The sequence below is a fragment of the Calliphora vicina genome, chromosome 2 (genome assembly GCF_958450345.1).
Source record: "Calliphora vicina chromosome 2, idCalVici1.1, whole genome shotgun sequence".
Taxonomy (NCBI): Eukaryota; Metazoa; Arthropoda; class Insecta; order Diptera; family Calliphoridae; genus Calliphora; species Calliphora vicina.
Window position 1 is genome coordinate 53,970,864 of NC_088781.1, and position 21,392 is coordinate 53,992,255.

General features: G+C 30.7%; 2 protein-coding genes across 4 annotated transcripts in view; one reads left to right on the forward strand and one right to left on the reverse strand.

Moving 5' to 3' along the window:
• haf (leucine-rich repeat and fibronectin type-III domain-containing protein hattifattener) overlaps positions 1-19,752 on the forward strand; it is a 56,355-nt gene extending 36,603 nt beyond the window's left edge. The window contains exons 2-9 of one of the 2 annotated variants that reach the window (XM_065502508.1): positions 5,001-5,359; positions 5,431-6,381; positions 6,440-6,808; positions 6,998-7,722; positions 11,262-11,400; positions 15,238-15,362; positions 15,709-15,993; positions 18,105-19,752. In XM_065502508.1, the coding sequence (XP_065358580.1) occupies positions 5,027-5,359; positions 5,431-6,381; positions 6,440-6,808; positions 6,998-7,722; positions 11,262-11,400; positions 15,238-15,362; positions 15,709-15,993; positions 18,105-18,234 (3,057 nt within the window). In that variant the 5' untranslated portion in view covers positions 5,001-5,026 and the 3' untranslated portion in view covers positions 18,235-19,752. The remainder of the gene's footprint in view (positions 1-5,000; positions 5,360-5,430; positions 6,382-6,439; positions 6,809-6,997; positions 7,723-11,261; positions 11,401-15,237; positions 15,363-15,708; positions 15,994-18,104) is intronic. The other variant, XM_065502509.1, reaches the window with a different exon arrangement.
• Rab3GAP1 (RAB3 GTPase activating protein subunit 1) overlaps positions 1-21,392 on the reverse strand; it is a 74,724-nt gene that overhangs the window by 27,713 nt on the left and 25,619 nt on the right. The window lies entirely within an intron of this gene.

Sequence of the window (21,392 nt, forward strand, 5' to 3'; positions counted from 1 at the left end):
GAAACTATTTAAATTTTCTAAATGAATGAATTAATGATAAAACTAGATAGATTTTTTATTTATATAGCCACTTCTTATATTTCGAGATAAATCAAGCATAAAAACAATTAGACAGTGATACAAAAAAGAATGAAGTAGATATACCTGGGAAGTAATACTATTTTTCTGGTAGGTGTTATCGAGTATAACAAGAATTTGTTATTGAAATTTACCAAAAACCTCCAAAATCATGAGCTATGGATAAAAAAAACCGGGGTTTCATACGCTTGAGCCTTGAATATCAACTGATTTTAAGTTTCTCAGCGGATTTATAAAGAACAAAGTTTTTTAGCTTCGAAAATGTCGAATTTTGTGGCAACAAAGCGTCATATGCGGGAAGTTTATATTACTTCTTTGTGATCCATTGGGTTTCAAGTTGCGAGAGATGGTTAAGAAGTGGTGATTTTGACACGGAAGGGAAAGATCGCCCAGTCAAAAAAATTTAAGACCTAGAATTGTAGGCATTACTCCATGAAGATTGATGTCAAACTCAACAAGAGCTTTAAAAATCATTAGGAGCTACTCAAGCAGCTATTTCAAAATTTTTTCGATAAGTAGGATTCATCCAAAAGCAGGGAAATTGGGTACCATGCCGCATCGAAAGACTTTGAAAGACGATTATGCTTATCCGTAATGATGCTTGAAAGCTATAACGCATTGGGTCATTACTTGCAATGAGAAATGGACCCATTACAATAACCCGAAGCGCAAGATATCGTATGTGAAGCCCGGCCAACCAGTCGAATCAACACCAAAGCCAAAGGTAATTCTCCGTAGGAGAAAAAGTGCCATACCTATTATGAGCTGCTGAAATCTAGCTAGGAGATCACATGGAATCTATACCGATTGCAACTGATTCGTTTGAAGCGAGTATTTGCCGAAAAAGCCTAGAATATACGGCCGGACATGAAACCGTCATATTCCATCATGACAACACTCGGCCAAATGTTGCAATACCTGTTTAAAAGTATTTATAATGAAGTGGTTGGGAAGTTTCGCCTCACGAGCCTTATAGTCCAGCCCTTGCCTTGTCCGACTACTATTTGTTTTGATCGATGCAGAACGCTCTGTCTGGGATATGCTTCTCTTTGGAACATAGTATCCGAAATGGGCTTGATATGTTCTTGGCCTCAAAAGATGAGCAGTTCTTTTGGCTCGGAATCCATATGTTGACCAGTGACCTTTTGCTGCTCATCTATTAATCTTATCTGTAGGTATTATACGCATAAAGAATAAAAAATCTATTAAGCAAAACATTTTTTTTTGCTATATCTCTAGAGATTTAATGATATTTTCCTTTGGATTATTGTTTTTCACCTGCTGCTACTCACACTGGTTTTTTTCCTGTTACGGCTGGCATAATATTTTATGTTTTATGCTTTTGTATTGCACATTTATCTTTTACACACAATTGCTTGGATGGCATGGATGTACAAGACAATAGATGATTGTCTAACTGTCTGACAAAACAGACTATCTAACTGTACCTATGGATGTGTGGTACTGTGTCTGTCAGTCCGTCTGGCTGTCTGCAATTTAATTTTGCTTTTGCCACAAAAGCCAACAGAAAAAGAAGCTTAAATCACAACATTAATTGTTGGCCATTATTTAGGTCAAGTTTCATTGTCAGTGGGTCGTTTAATGTTTTACAGAGTCATACATTCCATTAGGGGTTTTGCAAATGTAATCTAAGCTCTTTCTATAGATACTTTATCTCGCAAAATATATCTGTTTACAAATGTATATGGGTGTGTTTAGTATAATTGTTATTAGGCTTTTTTAACACCCGACTTACCCTACCAGGCTTTCAACCGAGATACAATTTCAGTTTTTGGTCTTTGATTTTATTGTTTTTTTCCTTACTATAGTTTCCATTTCTATTCAACTTAATCACATTAAACGCTTTGAAAGCTTCTTCTGACACTTTTTTCTGGTCAATTTTTTTTTTCATTTAAATTTGTTTGTATATTCAGGGTCATTTGGTATCTCTTTACAAAAAAAAACTCGTTACATATACAACACAAAATAAAAGCATTTCACGTGCTTTTTATAACTTAAAGTTTAGTCTTTCTTTCTCTGCCTCTGTCTCTGTAACTGAAATCTCAAGTAAAACAAAATTGAAAAGAAACATACAACAACAACAAAAAAAGAAGCTAAATGAAAAGTGAAATTCATCCAATGTCGTTAACTTGATTAATTTGTTATTTGGCTTGTTGAAATTTTCTCGGCTAAAGGCATAACATGAAAATACTGAACTGAAAGTGTGCAAAAATATAATGACTCAATGAATAATGTTTGCAAGACTTAAACAAGTCAACAAATATGAACAAAAAAAAAAGATGAATTGTAACAATTGGTAGATGAGGCCACAAAGAAGTCAAAGCCTTTAATTTTTATTTTCTTTCCCTGTCATTTCTTCCCAGTATTTCTTGCTCATCATGACAAAATTAAGTTCATATAAAGGTCATGCTTCATGATGGCTTCACAGGACAGATCATTTTCTGTGGCGAAATGTAATAAATTTTGATGATGATGATGATAATGATTTGTAAAGAAATAAATTCAGACAAAGTGCTAATTTTGTAATAGAAGTAAAAGATATTGGTAAATGAGATAAATGTGTAAATAATTATAAAAAATATGTTGGCTAAATTTTATTTGAAGCAAAAAAATTTAAATATTACAGAAAATAAATTCATAGTTGTTAAATATTAAAAATATTTGTGATTTAATTTAGATTTTCTACGCAAGCTAATACTTTAGAGCCAATATGACATTTTCATATTAGTAAAAAATTCTTTTTTAAAGCTAAATTTTGGTGAAAAGTATTTTTTTTTTGTAAAAGCTTTTTTGTAAAGAAAAAGTTTTTTTACTTTTTAGCATATAAACTTTTTGTGAAAAATAGCTTTTTGGTAAACAAACTATTTTTATAGTTTTTTTTTAAACACAGTTTTTTGTACAAAAGCTTTAAAAAATTCTATGTAAAAAAACTTTTTTGTAAAAATTTGTTTTTATAACAGTTTTTTTGTGAACAAGGATTTTTGTAAAAATGTTGATTTCATAACATTTTATTGTGATAGAACTTTTTTATATAAAAGCTTTTTTTTTAAAAAAATGTTTATTGTATAAATTTTTTTTTTAAAAAAAAGAAGTTCGTGAAACAATATTGTTAAAGCTTTTTTTAAATATTAAAGCTTTTTTCTATGCATTAAGCTTTTTTTGTAATTTATTCTATAAAAGCCTTTTTTAATTTCGTGTATAAGAGCTTTTTTAATTTATTATATAAAAGCTTTTTTTTAATATAAAAAATTAAGTTTTTGAAAAAATTTATAAAAAAGCTTTTTTGTGAAAAATTTATTTTTTAAAAGCTTTTTTCTATAAAAACTATTTTATCATATTTTTTTATATAGAAACTTTATTATGACAGTTTTTTACTAAAAGCTTTTATGTGAAATGATTTTATATAAAAAAAATTGTTGTATATAAAAGCTTTTTTTAATTTCGTGTATAAAAGCTTTTTTAATTTATTGTACAAAAGCTATTTTTAATATAAAAAATTAAGTTTTTGAAAAAATTTATAAAAAGCTTATTTGTGAAAAATTAATTTTTTTAAAAGCTTTTTTCTATAAAAACTAGTTTATCAAATTTTTTGTATGTAGAAACTTTTGTATGACAATTTTTTTACTAAAAGCTGTTAATAAAATCATTTTAATACAAACGTTTTCTATAAAAAGCTTTTTAACTTTTATTCTAAAAAAAAGTATTTTAGCATTAGCTTTTTTGTTATAAGCATTTTTTAGGAAAAGAACGGCCTTTTTAAATTTATGCGTAAAAGCTCTTTTAAAAAGTTTTCATATCTTTTCACATCTTTAAGAAAAAGGTTTTTTTATAAAACTTTTTTATGACAATTTTTTTACTAAAAGCTGTTAGTAAAATCATTTTAATACAAACGTTTTCTATAAAAAGCTTTTTAACTTTTTTTTTATAAAACTTTTTTGAAAAAATTAAGTTTGTGAAAACATTTTTTTATATAAAAATTGTCTGTGAAAAAGTTTTCCTATAAAAGCTTTTTTATGAAAACTTTATATTTAAAAAGCTTTTTTATATAAAAGCTTTTTGTACAAACAATATTTTAACTCTTCTTTTGTGAAAGCTTTTTTGAAAAAAAGAAGTTTTATATAAAAACTAGTTTGTGAATATGTTTTTCTATAAAAGCTTTTTTATGAAAACTTTTTATTTAAAAAGCTTTTTATACCAAAAATATTTTAGATACTCTTTTGTGAGCTTTTCTGAATAAAAGCATATGTATGGATAATTTTAAAAAAAAGCCTTTTATTTAATTCTAATTTAAAGCTTTTCTGTTTTTCTGATATTTCCATTTTACAGATTTTTCACAAACATTTTTTGGTAAAAACTAAAACATTAAAATAGCTTTTGAAGAAAACTTGTTTGCAAATAAAGTAAAATTAAAAAAGTTCCTCGCGAAAAGCGTTTTTTAAACGCTTTTCTCATTCTTACAATTAAAAATTTTTTCTACAAAAAAAAAAATAAATGTTACAAGAAGACTTTTTAAAGCTTTTAGAAAACAATTTTTAGACTTATTTTTAAACAGCTTTTTTGAGTTAAATAAAATTTTTAACATTTCTAATCTTCGAATTATTACAATTTCTCAATGAAAAAGTAAAAAATTTAAACGTTGAAGTCGAATATTACTTTCTTATTAGTTTGAGACATTTTTTAAACATTTTTATAAACTCTACTACATCTCTTTAAAAGTTTTATAAAGAAAGCAAATACAAATGAATTAAGAAAAGCACAACCTTTTTTAATTATTTAAATAAAATCCTCTATTCACACTGAATTATTAAAACCTGACCTCCACCTTATCCTTTTAAACAAATCTAACAATGTGCAGCCAAAAGAAACTAAAAGTCTTTTTATTTTATTATTTTTAATTGCAGACACCGAGCCATCACATGCTACAAAGATGAAAATAAACCATAAGACGCATGTTGAAAAGACACAGAAGAAAAAACAGCAACACATAATAATAAATAAAATAAAAATGCAACACACGACGACGACGACGACAACAACAACAAAAACAACGACGACATTACCACCAATTCATGCAACAGCACCAGCCATGTCCTTGTCAAAAGGATGGAGACTGTTGTTGTTAATGACCATATTTGTTTGTTGTGTGGCAACAACAACAGTTGAGGCACAATGCCCTTGGCAAAGAGACATACCCGATTTGCAAACATCCTGTATATGTTCATATAATTTAGGCAGAGAATTGTCGGTGCAGTGTGACCAGGTGTGTAAAAAAATTGCTTAGAAGTTTATGTATTTAAAAAACCATTAACAAATTTTCTATTTCGGTTATAGGTACACTTTCCCACTTTATTGGAGGCCTTAAATAAATATGCCAAACAGAAACCCATTGATTTGTTGTATGTCAACAATTCCACTGTGGGCCATTTACCCGATGACATGTTTATTAATCTTAGTTTGCACAATGTCCAATTGTCCAGTTGCAAAATATCGGAAATTAGTGAGGGCGCCTTTAGGGGCCAAGAGTTGGTGTTGAAAAATCTAAATCTGCAGGAGAATTTACTGGACGATGTGCCCATAGCTTCTTTAAGAATATTAAGTATTTTAAATTTATTGGATTTATCCAAAAATCGCATAACCACAATACCCGATGAGGCCTTCAAGAGCTCAACGAAATTGTCTACCTTAAAGCTAAATGACAATAATGTCACCTTGTCGTCGGGAGCTTTCAGGGGTTTAGAGAATAGCCTAAAGAATTTGAATTTGAAGGGCACACGTCAACGTCGTGTACCCGAGTGCATAAGAGGTCTCAAGAGTTTGGCCTTTTTGGATCTATCGTTGAATGGCATCAAAGAATTGCCTGGTGTGGGTGGCATACGTACATTTGAAGGTTTAGATTCTTTGACCGCCCTCAATCTGGAGCGCAATTTAATACAGAGTTTGGGTGAATCCTCGTTTGCGGGTGTCCGCAAGACTTTGAGTTCCTTAAGTTTGTTGAACAATCTTTTGGCCGAATTTCCAGTGGGTGCTATCCACGCTCTGAAGGAGTTGAGAGTTTTGGATATTGGTTTTAATTTGTTGACCACTTTGCCGGAGTCGGCGTTCCGTGGCAATCCTAGCATTACGTTATTGGCCTTGGATGGTAATCCTTTGCCGACAGTACCTGAAAAAGCCTTCTCCCATTTGAATGCCACTCTGCGCGGTTTGTCGTTGGGCGGTCGTTTTCTGCACTGTGATTGTAAGTTGCGTTGGGTGGCCGAATGGATTCGTAATGGAGATTTGCAGGTGAGTTATTATATTCTGTCATTATAATAGGGATTTAATTTATTTCACCATTATCTAGGTGACCTCACGCGAACGTAATCCACAATTTTGTGGCAGTCCCAATCGTTTCCGTGATCGTGGTTTCTACTCCATACAAGCCGATGAATTAACCTGTCCCGATGACAGCGAAGCCGATCTAAATGGTCCAGTCGGTGTAATTGATACACTGCAGCCCGTGCAAAAGCCAACCATTGCACCCAGTATAGTGCCTTTAACTGTTAACCAAACACAGGCAAGTGCTTCCAATAATGTTCCAAATGTGGTGTCAACAACAACCGCTGCGCCATCAACTACACGTTTGACAACGACGACGACAACAACAACGCCGGCTACAAGTCCAACTACCGCAAAAACCACAAATACTCCACGTTCTACAACAACGACGACGGTAAGTATAAATAAACAAGTAACAAAACGTCTATAAATTAACCAAACAGTTTAAACTAACTACAGTTTAACTGTCAACTAAACAAATGTTTCAATTTGTCACCACAGACTCAAAATGTCTGTTGTCGTCCTCGTCGCAATAAAATTCCTTTACTCATTTCTCTACAACATTGTATTAATTTCATTACAGACCACCAAAGCAACAGCAGCAACTACACCCGTTCCTCCGGCTGCCTCCCCCTCATCGTCGGCTGGTTCTGCTAGCAGTGGTAACTCTTCACAATTACCTGTACAGCCAACACTACAATCCACAGCCGGCATTGGTTCTGCTTCACCTACAACCATCACAAATCCAAATGCTGCTAATGCAAAGCCAGTACCTGCATGGCGCCAAAATGCATCCGGCAGCAGCAGCAGCAGCGGCATTGGCAGTAGCAGTAGTGGCACATCCGTCAGTGGTACACCACACAAACAACAACGACCTCCCCTAGTGCTGGGTTTCCCACCCCAACGTGGCACACGTATTGATGACTCCAACGAGGTGCAAGTGAAAAATGCCTTCCGCCAAGACAGCTCTGTCATCATACAATGGGATTCCGATACTGCGAACATTTTAGGTTTTCGCGTTGTCTATCGTCTGTTTGGTGAGAAATCCTTTAAGCAAGGACCCCCACTGGAGGCCAGCGAACGTGAGTTTAAAATCAAAAATGTTCCCGCTCAGGAATGCATTATTGTGTGTGTGATATCGTTGGAGGAATTGCATGTAACGCCTGAAACGGTGCCCTATCAACAGTGTCGTGAAGTGCGCACTGTAGCTTCGCAAACATCGAATATGGACAAGATAACGATTGCAGCAAGTGCGGCTATTTGTGGCACCATTATTGTGGCTGTGATTGTTTTTATAGCTGCGAGCAGGTGAGAAGAAACAAACGAACTAGACAGTTCAATTTATTAGTGTGTGTGTGTGTGTATGAGTGTGTTTGAAATGAAACTCTGAATACAAAGTGGCCAAATAAAGTGTTGTGTCTATAAAAATGTCTAAAAGGATGTGAGAGAGGAAGGGAATGAGTGAGTGTAGAAGAATGGGTAGGTGGTTAGTTAGTTGGGCTTTTGTTGGGGATTAAAGTATTTATTTGCAGTTTGTTGGTTTTTATCTTTGGCAGGAGTTGTGTAAACGTTTGATTTATGCTGGAAAAATTGATCAGTGATGAATGGTAATGGAACAGGTAGTTAAGAAAGAGAGATAGATGTTTTTGGTGTAAAGGTTTGTTGAAAGTCTTAGGGGTTTAGGTTGCAACGTTTTAAAATGAATTTAAATTTTACTTTGTTGATTCTCAAGCTATTATTTAGTGCAAATATTATTAAATGAAGGTCTTACTTCAGTTGAATAATGACTGTCTGTTCAAAAATCTGAAGCTGAAGTATTGAATGAAATGAACTGTGAACGTTTTATCAAACAAATGCATTCGTCATGCATTATTCCAGCAACAATGCACAGATAAACTGGCTTTAAATTTAAATCATTAAGTATGATTCCGGGCTACTTTTTGAGTGGTTTTCCGAAATCAATTGTAGTCGTCTTCGCCCTAAGACGAGCTTCGTGAACTTCGCTCTGAAACTAATATGACTGCGTAATATGACTTCGTATCACCGATCATTGTGATTTAACTTTCCATAACGACGCACGAATCTGGGTCTTGCTCTTTGAGTGGTTTTTCGAATTCATTGTTGGCTTCAGGACGAACTTCGTGAAGGTCATTCAAAATTGGCTGATTGGCTAGGTGGTGTTCTGAAACTGGTACGAATTTCATCTTGTTTTAATCTTTCTGGCCACGCTCTCTACATATATGTATAATGTGATTTTCGTCGTGGATTATCACAATAATAATGCTCCGATCTACACGCTTTAACTTTGGATGATGAAGCACGATTCCCAAGTTGTGTAAGTGGTTTTTCGAATTTAATCGTGGTAATAGTTCGTTCCAGGAAGATTTTGTGAAGGTCATTTAGAATTACTTGTTCTGAAGAAAACATAGTTGCTTTTTGGGAACTAATATTACAAGATCGTCATGAAAGAGTTCATTCCGTATCTTCAAAAGATGTGGTTGAGTCCTAGAGAGGCGATGAATCATGGAAGTACGAAACTAAACATTAGTTATCTTCATCGCATTAGTTCAAAAGACGTATTTGAGACCAAGAGGGGTGATGAGTCAAGGAATACTGAAACTAAGGCAATAATCCAACAAAAGTTGTTTGGGCCAGCAACGTATTGTTTTCGTAAAACCGGGTCATTCATCACCGACATATTTTTAACCCTGAAGTTACGATTGATGTGATTAAATCATTACAATATTAGCTTTACAAATAACCCTTACAAAACTGCCCCATTGGATGCAGGAATATTTAAATTTGTTTTGCCTTAAATCTTGAGAGATGTTTTTATCTAAGAAAAGCATGGATCTCTTTCTGCTACTACCATGCTACCTCTAACAGATCATCAAGAGAATATCTCCATAACTTATTATACCCTTCTCCATGAGTGTCAAGGGTATATACAAGTTTGTAATTTCTAAATTTTTCTTTTGCGATGCCACAAAGTATTTATATTCTGGATCGTTATAGATAGCGGAGTCGATTAAGCCATGTCCGTCTGTCTGTCTGTTGAAATCAATTTTCTGAAGACCCCAGATATCTTCGGGATCCAAATCTTCAATAATTCTGTCAGACATGCTTTCGAGCAGTTTGCTATTTAAAATCAGCAAAATCGGCCCACAAATGGCTGAGATATGAGGAAAAAACCAGGACAACCTCGATTTTTTACCTATTTTTTACCTATATCTGGATTACTAAGACATTAACATAGACAATATGGATATCTAATGATAGATATTTCGAAGACATTTGCAACGACGTATATAAGACCATAGTAAGTTGGACCTACAATGGGTCAAAATCGGAAAAAAAAAATTTGAACCCGAATTTTTTTTTTCACCAAAAAAAAATTTAAAAAACAAAAAAAAAAATTTAAAAATTAAAAAAAAAATTTTAAATTTAAAAAAAAAATTTTAAAAAATTTAAAATAACAAAATGAAAAAAAACAACTTTGGAAAAAAAAATAAATTTTGTTTACCTAAAAATATTTAAAATTTTTATTTTGAAGTATAATTTGGTGAAGGGTATATAAGATTCGGCACGGCCGAATATAGCACTCTTACTTGTTTTTATTAACGGCCGTCAAAAATAAATGTAGAGGTCATTATGTAATTGAATCCAAAATACAAACGAATGCAGAAGAGAGAACTTAGAAGATCTTTAGATAAATTTAACTGATCAGAACTGATCTCTAACAAATCGATACTTCTACTCGAAAATATGAAAATATCGTGCTCTTACAGATTGGTTGAAATAGTGATTGAGCATTTTGTATGCCAGACATTTTTGGATAAATAACTGATCATGAGCGCTATAACAGGTCGATTCTTCTCGACAATATCATGTTGCCCTAAAATTCTCTGGAGAAATAAAAATAATCAAAGATAAGCACTGATGATTCTCCGCCACTAATATTGGAGTTCTGTTAGGTCGTTTTGGGATCATTAAATTCATTGATCTACACGACAATGCCTTCTCCCACAGGACGTTTTTGAGCATTCAATACAACCCCGAACTGCTGCGATTTGGAACCCAAAGATGTATTGTTTCCTCCTTACGAGACTAACGTTTCATTTAGCTATCTGAGTAGAATAACTTAGTCATGTTCAGGGACTATATTCATCCATGTCAGAGTTTTTGTTATACAAACTCATAAAACATAAAGAAGAAAACTTTTCTAAAAAGTAATTACAACAATTAATAATACTAACTGACAATTAATACCAAAAAGCCGCCATTAACATGTAAAACTCCCAAAAGAGGCGTTCATTTGTAGGTCTATAACAAATAGTCTGTCACAGCTCAACCAAACCTTTGGTATATAATTTGCTAAAAATCTCTAGATGATTTCAAAGCCATAAATACAGATTTAAACTCTGGTATTAATACGATACAAACAAATAAATGATATGAAATTTGAATTCTCCATCAAACACAGATGATAAAACATGATTTAGTGTTTATTTATTGGCGACTATAACCTTAAATTGGCCCTAAACCATATAATAACTTAACTAGCATGAAGATAGGCTACAAACACAGATAGCTGATGCAGAGATAGTAGATACATGTTAAATTTTTATTTTTTATACATATTTGATACACATAAACTAATGTAAGCCAATAATATATTTTTGCTGTTTATTGTTCAGTCGTTAGCCATTGATATTAACATTTAGCTATACGTATGAAGCTATACTACAATATGTATTATGTTTTATTTTTCTACACAGACATATTTCAAATATTTCTTTTCGTTTTTCTTTTTCATTCCATTGCATTTTGCCACAAAATAATAATAGACGTTCTCGCAAACTACAAACGTCCCAACAAAAGAGTCCACTGCCAATTGGAGGTTTGCCCGTAAATTGTTGCGGTCCAGCCGGTTCACCAGGACCACTTGGCTCAATAGCAACGCTTTCGGCATTCAATAATCACAAGGTAAGCGAAAAAAACAAAGAATCTTCATTACATTTACACACTCTATATAGTTATACATACTGTTGCCACATACATAAATATATTTAAGAAATTACTATAACAAAAAGAAAATCTGCTACAAAAAGCCAAGATTTATGTTCATGACTATAAGAAGACGACTCACACCAAAGACATTTAGCCAGGGAAACTCATTTAAACCCAATTTATACGAGAGAAAAAAAAAACTTCCAAGAGAAGACGAGAAGTGAGAACATAAAGAATCTTAAATAAAAAAAAAATTACAAAATTTATACAAAAAAGCGAAAATAACAGAACAAAAATATTAAGTAAAATTACAACGAGATAAGCTCAAATTTAACGTGCAACACAAATAGCTGATATTGTAAGATTTTTAGGGTGGTGCACAGTGGGGGCCTTGTAACAAGTTGTGAAATTTTAAAAGCTAAAGAACTTTAAAAGTACTGGAGCAACTGTAACAAAAATTGGTACTTTAATGGAAAAGAAGTTAAGCTTTCAAAATATTGTTCAATCTAAATAATAATTTCTATATAGGTTAAGTTACAGTGTAACAAAGTTGATAATTTTCGGTATTTATTTTAAAGATTTCTGAACTCTTCAATTTTAATAGGTTTGGCTTCCTGTGGATCTTCCAGTGCTTAGATTTCAGATCACCTTTAAAAATATTCCCAAAATTGTAACTAATTCTGTATTGAATTTCAAAATTTAGGACAGCTCTGAAAAGTGGTTTATAAATTTTACATTTATAGGATCTTATTAAATTGTTTAATTTTGTAAAAGAATTATAAACCTTTGAGAAATTTAAAAATTTATTATAAATATGGGGGGAAATGTTTGTATATTTCAAACAATTTTTCTTTCATCAATCCCACTGTTGCTATCAAAAGTGCAAAAACAACAACCTTTAAATATATTGAACACAATATATAGCCAACTCAGCTCAGCTCGCAACATAAGAATTAAAATCATTTATATACAAAAAAAGAAAAAATCAACGTGTGTTTCGTAAGTTACGTGAAATAATGTTAATTATAGTGTAACGCCTCAACTGAGTAGAAGTGGCTGGCTTCCTTTACTTTCAGTCAGCCAAACAGCCAGCCAGTCAAGCAACGAGCATCGTGCCACAGCAACTACTACATGATGCATTCATTCATACCTCTGCATTACCGGCTATTGTTTTAAGCCTGAACTTTGAAGAGGCTATTCGGCAAATGCAGTCAAGGCTAAAGGCATCATTAAACTAATATTTTTTGTGTTTTCAGGTTGTTTTTTTTTTCTTCTTTGGTTTATACTTTTCGCCATTACTTAGTTAAACGATTACTTTTAACCAGCCCATTTTTCTATTAAACTTAAATTAGTAAAAGTAACCAACTAAAGAAGCTGCAGAAAAAGTATTAAAATTTAACTGAGAAATATGAAAAAGGAAATTTTTCAAAACATTTCTTTAAGAAAACTTAACAGTTCTTAGTTCTATAAATAGATCCAGGTTTAGGGTTAAAATAGTTTAAAATGCTTTCTGAAAACAGCTGTAAATTTTCTAAATCAAATTCAATATGTTGTTTAATTTTAAAAACTGCTTTTATGGAAATATTTGTGTATTTAACAATAGTTTCTGTAAATAAGCTTTTAAATTGTACTTCCCAAATAATTTTAGAAAGCTTTTACAAACAAAATTATGTTTTGGATCCAAAAATTTATGAATTTTCGGAATCTAAAAGCTTTTAGCTTAACAAATATAGTTTATTAATAGCTTTGAGTAATAAGATAAAAAGCTTTTACCGAAGTAACTTTTCAGAGTCGTTATTTGTCTAATATGTTTATATTTTTTATGTTTTAAAGCTCTTTATTATTTGTTTAAAGTTGTAAATGCTTAAAGCTGAATTTATCAAATTTTTCAAAGCTTTTAACCAACAAACTTTATTAAGACCCAAAGTTTCAAAGTCAGAACCTAAAAGCTTTGCAGTTTAAAAATATCTTTTGTTAAATACTTAAAAAATTTTTCGTTTCAGTTTTAAGAACTTTCAGAACCTAAGAAATTTGTACTATCTTTTGTAGCTTACAAGCTTTGCCTTAAAATATATATGTTTTTGATAAAAGCTTTTAGAAATTATATCAACAACCCTTAAAGCAAGAAGCTTTAAGCATAGCAATTTGTTAATGAAACTTAAAGCTTTTAGAATTTCGATACTAAATGATTCAATGATCTCCTCTCGCTTTGTAGTTTTCTATTTGAATTTTAAAAAGCTTATAGAAAATATGCTTTTCTATTTTCTATTTTTTGAAAGCTTTTACAAACTCAATAGAAAATAAAGTTTTGAATAATGTATAATGTCTATTCAAATTTTAAAAAGCTTTTAGCAAAAAGCTTTTACATTTTCTAAAAAAATATGAAGTTTTATTAACAAGCTTTTTTTCCAAAATTCCAAAATTTCTTTTTTTAGAGCTTTATAAATTCAATGGGAAATAAAGCATTGAATGACGTGTTATAGCTTTGCAGTTTTCTATTAAATTTTTACAAAGTTTTTAAAAAAATATAAATATTTTAGTGCAAAAGCTTTTAAGCTATAAAATTTAGTTAAGCTTTAGTAATAACAAAATAAAGTTTTTTTAAAGCTTTTTTAAATTCGAGAAATGAGATTTCTTCATTTCTAAAAATTTTGCATAAAATTTTATTAAAAATAAAGTTTCATTAACAAATTGCATTCTAAAAAGCTATTTTGCTATAACTAGAAAAATTTACCACTTTTTTGAAAAGCTATGCTTAAAGCTTCTTGCTTTAAGGGTTGTTGATATAATTTCTAAAAGCTTTTATCAAAAACATATATATTTTAAGGCAAAGCTTGTAAGCTACAAAAGATAGTACAAATTTCTTAGGTTCTGAAAGTTCTTAAAACTGAAACGAAAAATTTTTTAAGTATTTAACAAAAGATATTTTTAAACTGCAAAGCTTTTAGGTTCTGACTTTGAAACTTTGGGTCTTAATAAAGTTTGTTGGTTAAAAGCTTTGAAAAATTTGATAAATTCAGCTTTAAGCATTTACAACTTTAAACAAATAATAAAGAGCTTTAAAACATAAAAAATATAAACATATTAGACAAATAACGACTCTGAAAAGTTACTTCGGTAAAAGCTTTTTATCTTATTACTCAAAGCTATTAATAAACTATATTTGTTAAGCTAAAAGCTTTTAGATTCCGAAAATTCATAAATTTTTGGATCCAAAACATAATTTTGTTTGTAAAAGCTTTCTAAAATTATTTGGGAAGTACAATTTAAAAGCTTATTTACAGAAACTATTGTTAAATACACAAATATTTCCATAAAAGCAGTTTTTAAAATTAAACAACATATTGAATTTGATTTAGAAAATTTACAGCTGTTTTCAGAAAGCATTTTAAACTATTTTAACCCTAAACCTGGATCTATTTATAGAACTAAGAACTGTTAAGTTTTCTTAAAGAAATATTTTGAAAAATTTAAAGCTTTTGTGAACTTTATGTTAATATTATTTTCTTTTTCATATTTCTCAGTTCAATTTTAATACTTTTTTCTGCAGCTTCTTTAGTTAGCTACTTTTACAATAATATTATTCTCTTCAAGCTCTCTATAAAGGAATTTTGGAAATTGATGTTTTTCTTGTTAAGAATGCTTTATTGTTGTTTTGTGAAAAATATAAAAGCTTATTGAAAGCATTTAACATTTAAAGCTTTTATCTTTATGTCATGATAGTTGAAATAGAAAGCAACCGAACAGTTATAATAATGAATTTTTAATTTATTTATTTTTATTATCAAAATGATTTATTTTAAATCCTTTCAGGAATGGGATCAAGTATCAGCATATAGTGGTCGTTCGATACCACGTCCTAGAATATATCCCATGGATAATCAGGATGATATGCGTAGTCATTTCTCGGGTATGCCCGGCAAATTAGCGAAACCCAGGTGAGTTTAAATATCCTATACAATTAAGGAATACATTAAGTAGTTATAAGCCACAATGCCAAACATACGAGGCCAAAAAGAAACAAAGAAAATGGAAAAGGATAAGGAAATCAACACAAAGGACACAACTCATATAAAAACCCATACATTTACATCAATTTTAATTAATTTCAAAACATGTTTTTAATTTAAAACCTACATATTAAGTTATTTTTTATTATAATTTAAATTTATGTTTGCAATTTTGTTAATTTTATGTTAATCCAATATTTCATTTTGCTTCCTCACCAACCCAAACCCCAACCCCTCTTCCAAACATCACACTGAAACACACACATACACACAGATCCATTGCTGATGGTCAATCGCAGCACAGCTTTTCCAATAACTCACATCGCGGCTACCTGGGCACAGCATTTCCCTCGAATTTGGTCAATTCGCGACCAGAATTAAGACAATCGAGACAATCGTTGGCGGCTGCTTCTGAAAGGATGTCGCGTGCCTCCTATGCCGGCTCTATGCATGGCGGCCCACAAAGCGTAGCGTCTAGTACACGTCGCTCAAGACCGCGTTCCCGATCACGCGATCAATTGAATACCACGCACATGCATAATCATCGACCTGGAAGTCGGTAAGTAGGCTGACTATAAACACAAAAAAAACCTTATTAAAACACTACAATACTACAACATCTCTAACCAGCAAATGGCATACTAAACTAACTTTAAAACAAACAAAACCAAATCAACAAAAAAAAATGAGAAACAAATTAAGTTTTTATTTTCTAATCTTCATTATCACACTATTTTGTGGCAATCTTGTTGTCTTCACTTCACTTGTTGTTACTAACTACCCAACTACTAGTTGTGGCAATGTCATTTGAAATGGAATTTTAACATGCAATCTCCCCTCACTCCCTCATGCACAAACGTTCACTGTTCTGTCATTCACATGCGAATCATTTAAGATTTTCTTTGGGGATAAGATGGCTTTAATTAATGTCTAACAAGGTTCTTTGGTTTTATGGGGCATCTAAATGGAAATATTGCACATTCGCAAATGTTTGTGTTTAGACACATTCCTAACACACATTTTCCATTTAAAGAGACACACTAATTGCAAAACAGTTACAGTTTGCACACTTTTCAACACAGCAGAACACACACATGAGCTACTGCTTCTAAAGTAGCTAAAAATAGTTCCTACTCTTCTTTTCAAATAAAAGAAAAACTAAAATTAAAGCTGTTAAAGCTGGAGCTTGGAACTTTTGCTTTCTAGTATTTTAAATCACTTTCTTTCTATGCTCCTTAAGTTACAGCTTTTATAATCTAAAACAATTTATTTTTTGTATGTTTTAAGCTTTTATTAGTTCAAGACGAAAGTTCAATTAATTCATATTCATTTGAACCACAAATCTTAAACACTTAAAAAAGCTTTATGTATTTTTTTACAACAATAAATAAAAAAGCTTTTAGATATGTATAAGCTTATAAGCTTTCATTTTGTTTGAAATTCAAATCTCTCATAATTCCCCAAGCATAAAATTTTATAAATAATTTTTTAAACGCTCTTTTAGTTAAAGCTTTGAAAGACCTAAAAACGTAAAAAATACCATGTAGTTATTTTCAGAAAGCTTTGAAATAATTTTGAATAATAGAGCTTTAATAAAGCTTTGTAAAGTGAGCCATTATCAATTAATGAACGTTTTTAAAATTCGTATTTTGATATTTGTAAAACAGCTTTTAAAAAAATATAAAACAAAATACAAGATCTCTGTATACAGATTGTATTATTCGAGCTTTTCGTCAATAAGGGCTTAAAAAATTGTCAAAAAGATCTTTCAAAATGGTATTTTAAAAAAGTTTTGCCAAATAGCGTTTACAAAAGCTTCATTAAAGTTTTTAAACGCCTTTTCTAACAAAATATTCATTAAAATCCATGTGAAAACTTTGGTCAAAAAGTTTTTAAAAATGTTGTACAAAAAAACCTACATAAAAAAGATTTTCATTGACATTACCATTTAAAGAAGGTGTAGTAGAAATGAAAGCTTTATCTACGTTTTTTGAAAGCTCTTTTTGATGAAGTTTTTTAAACTATTTTTTGCAAAATGTTTTAAAACTTTTTGTAAATATTGTGTCAAAAATCTTTTAAATAAAATTTTTCTAAATATTTTATAAAAGCTTTTGTAAAGATTTTTAAACGTTATTTTTAGATTATTTTATAAAAACCTGGTATTTTTAAAGCATTCTCTAAAAATTTTCTCAATAGTTTTAAAAAATCGTCAAAACGAGCTTTCAAAAAAAAGTTTTAAAAGAAAATTCGTAAAAATTATATAAAAAATAGCTTTTATAAAATCATTTGCAAAGTTATTTTTGGCAAAATAGCTTTTTTAAAAGCTGTTTTTGGAAAATGTATTTTTCTTCATGTAACAGCTTTGTTAATAAAGCTTTTAAAAAACAGTAATAAAAAAATGGTTCCAAACATAACTAAAAGAGTGTTTCGAAAAGCTTTGAGGTAAACAGCTGTAAAAAGATTTGGCAAACAAATCATTTCAAAAATCCAAAGCTATCAAACAACTCTAAAGCTGTCTACTTAATTATTAATTAAAATAAAAGCTCAAAAGCTTTTTAAATTTATTTTATGGAATTTTTAAACCCTTTAAAATGGTTACTGGTTTAAAAAATATAATTTTTATGAAAATTTTGAATTTTAAACAAAAATATGCTTCCCTCTTTCTTTCAGATACTCAACCGCTGGTTCTACCCACACTCTAAATAACTATTGCGATACATCGGACAATTGGACTGATCATGATATGGATATATACATGGCTAGAAATCCAACTACACGCAATGGTTTAGTGCCATTATGAGGGCGTGTTATGTTATCCTGATATTTCGATGTTGTATTAAATTTAGATGAGATTTTCTGACAGTACGTTACGCCTTCCGGTGGTGCCAATAACGGTGCCAGGGAGGCGTATTCATTATATGTGCAACAGCAATTACAATTACAACAGCAGCAACGTGAACAACAACAGCAATTACTACTACAACAACAGCCATATCATTTCAATGAAAATCATTATAATCGTATTAGACGTACAGCCTCTTCAACTTCATCTTCCTCCTCTGCCAGCAACTGTAACAACAACTCTACATCGTATCCACGTTGTACATCACCACCTGATGTGGTGCCAAGATTACAAAATACAAATGCCGGCAACGCCACCGCCGCCGCCAATACACCCACAATACCTGAAGAATATGAACACAATGGTATTGTTGTTGAAAATTATTTCAATGAATACGAACGTCAGGAAATTGTACATCATCATCAACCAAAACGAAAACTAAATTCAACGAATTTATATACAAATTCGAATTTAAGTGCGAATGCGAATACGAATACAAATAGCGTAAGTGAGGGGGGAGAGGAGTTAATGGTGAATAATTCAATATTCACCTTGTCACCAGCATTGCAACTTCACCACCCTGGTAATGTAGTAGTATATCATCATTCACAGCAGCAGCAACCACAACAACAACAGCAACAACCGCAACAAATTAACGATTCAACGAGTAATTCTAATGCTATTACTAATAATTCTAATTGTAGCAATAATAACAATAATAATAATAATATTATAAATATTAATAATAATAATAATAGCAATAATGCTAGTTTAAATAAGGAAATTTCTGTTAACAGTAGTGATGATGGTAATTTTAGCACAAAATGAAATTTAAAACAAAAATTTGTAAAAACCTCCTCTTTATCATTGAAACAAAGATCATCACTATTTGTTAAACTAAAAAACAAAATTTAAAATATTTAGAACAACGAAATTACAAACTTATAAATTAACTTTTCTTCTTTATTTTTTTTATACAAAATATACCTATAAAAACTTCAAATGATTTCAAGCCATTAAAACAGGCTTGAAATCATTTGGACATTTATGGTTTTTTCTTTAAAAAAAAACAAAATTCTAAATTATATAGCAATTCTAAAATTTAAGTCATTAATTATATTACTAATCTAAAATTACCTAAGGCAACATATGCAATATTAGATTTAGAACACTCATTTACACACTACAAAAAGAGGTGCAATTTTTTTTTTAAAAAATAAACAAAATTATTTTGTACAAAAGAAGAAAAAAAATTTGTTAACCAAAAAACCAAGTCGTCGTGGTAACAGCAGGTTCTATTTTTTATATATACAACAAAACAAAAAAAAACATATATTTTCCTTACTTTTTAACTTTTTAACTATGAGTATTTTATAATTTTTATTTTAAAATTAACATCAATACAAAATTGCAATAGTATTTGATTAATAAAACAAACAAAAATAATAAATTAAGATTTTTATTTTTTACAATAAATCATTTTGTGTTTTTATTTTATTTGTTTAAGTTGCTTTGTTTTTTTGTTTAAATTGATTTTAAATTTATTTTTTTGTTTAAAATGTAAATCTAAACTATCAAAATATTACATTACATCCTTGAAATGTCTGCCCTCTTGAACTAATCAGCAGAATTTTAAATGTTTCCGAATCAGTTTGGTACATTTCTTTTTACATTTTTATACCCATCACCCTAAAAAAGGGGAGTTTAATTGCTGAATTCTCAACATTTTGTATAGTGTATCTTGTATTAAATACACTTTTTGTTTATTAGTTTGTGAACACCATTGTATATTGTATGAATGTTTTTGAAAGAGTAGTAGTTCAAATTACTCTCTCACATATACGGGTACTATGTGAGCTCAGAGAAATGTAAACAAACCCTGCAGTTCACTGCACTAGTTCCGCTACATCGAATTCGTTGGCCACTAAGAACTACTACTAGTGAATTTTCAACCCACTCGCAACGTTATTGACTGGTGAATTTAACACGGTGATGTCATTGCAAGTGGCCGATTGGCACATTCTGCATAACACTTCACTATTAAATTCAATAGTGAAAATACTCCAGCATTTGAGAAAAAAAGAAAAAATAAATTTTTCCTCTCGCTTTCTAGTCAAATGCTGTAACCACTAAACCACTGAGCTCTTATTTGTACTGCTCTCTAATTGTTATTAAGAATAACATGTGAGTCTACTCTCTATTTTTGCATTTTCTACATCATCACTGAGAATGAAAACACAAACGGCCACATTCAGCATTACATGTGGCCATCGAAGTGGTATATTTTAGAAGATTTTATTTTTCTTGAATTTATTTTCAAAAACTTATGACAAATATCTGACTATTGTTTATTACTGAATATGCTGGTGAAATGTAGTGCAAATGATAACCATTTAACTACCATTTTACCAGCCACAGCGAACTAGTGTGTTGTACAAGTAGTAATATAGCTAGTGAAAGGTTTCCAATTGGCACTTTTCAAACTGCTGGGAATTTATAGCTGTAAACCAATACAACTTTTTAAAAACATATACAATAAAAGTGTATAAGTGCCCTGCAGTTCATTGCACTAGTTCCGCTAGGTCGAATTAGTTAGCCAATGAGAACTACCACTAGTGAATTTTCAACAAACTCGCAACGTTATTGACTGGTGAATTTAACACGGGGATGTCATTGCAAGTGGCCGATTGGCACACTCTGCATAACACTTCACTATTAAATTCAATAGTGAAAATACTCCAGCATTTGAGAAAAAAAGAAAATATACATTTTTCTGAGAGCGGGGTTGAACACATAACCTCTCGTTTTTTAGTCAAATGCTCAAACTACTAAACCACTGAGCTCTTATTTGTACTGCTCTCTAATTGTTATTAAGAATAACATGTGAGTCTACTCTCTATTTTTGCATTTTCTTCATCATCACTGAGAATGAAAACACATACGGCCACATTCAGCATTACATGTGGCTATCGAAGTGGTATATTTTAGAAGATTTTATTTTTCTTGAATTTGTTTTCAAAAACTAAAGACAAATATCTGACTATTGTTTATTACTGAATATGCTGGTGAAATGTAGTGCAAATGATAACCATTTAACTACCACTTTAGCAGCCACA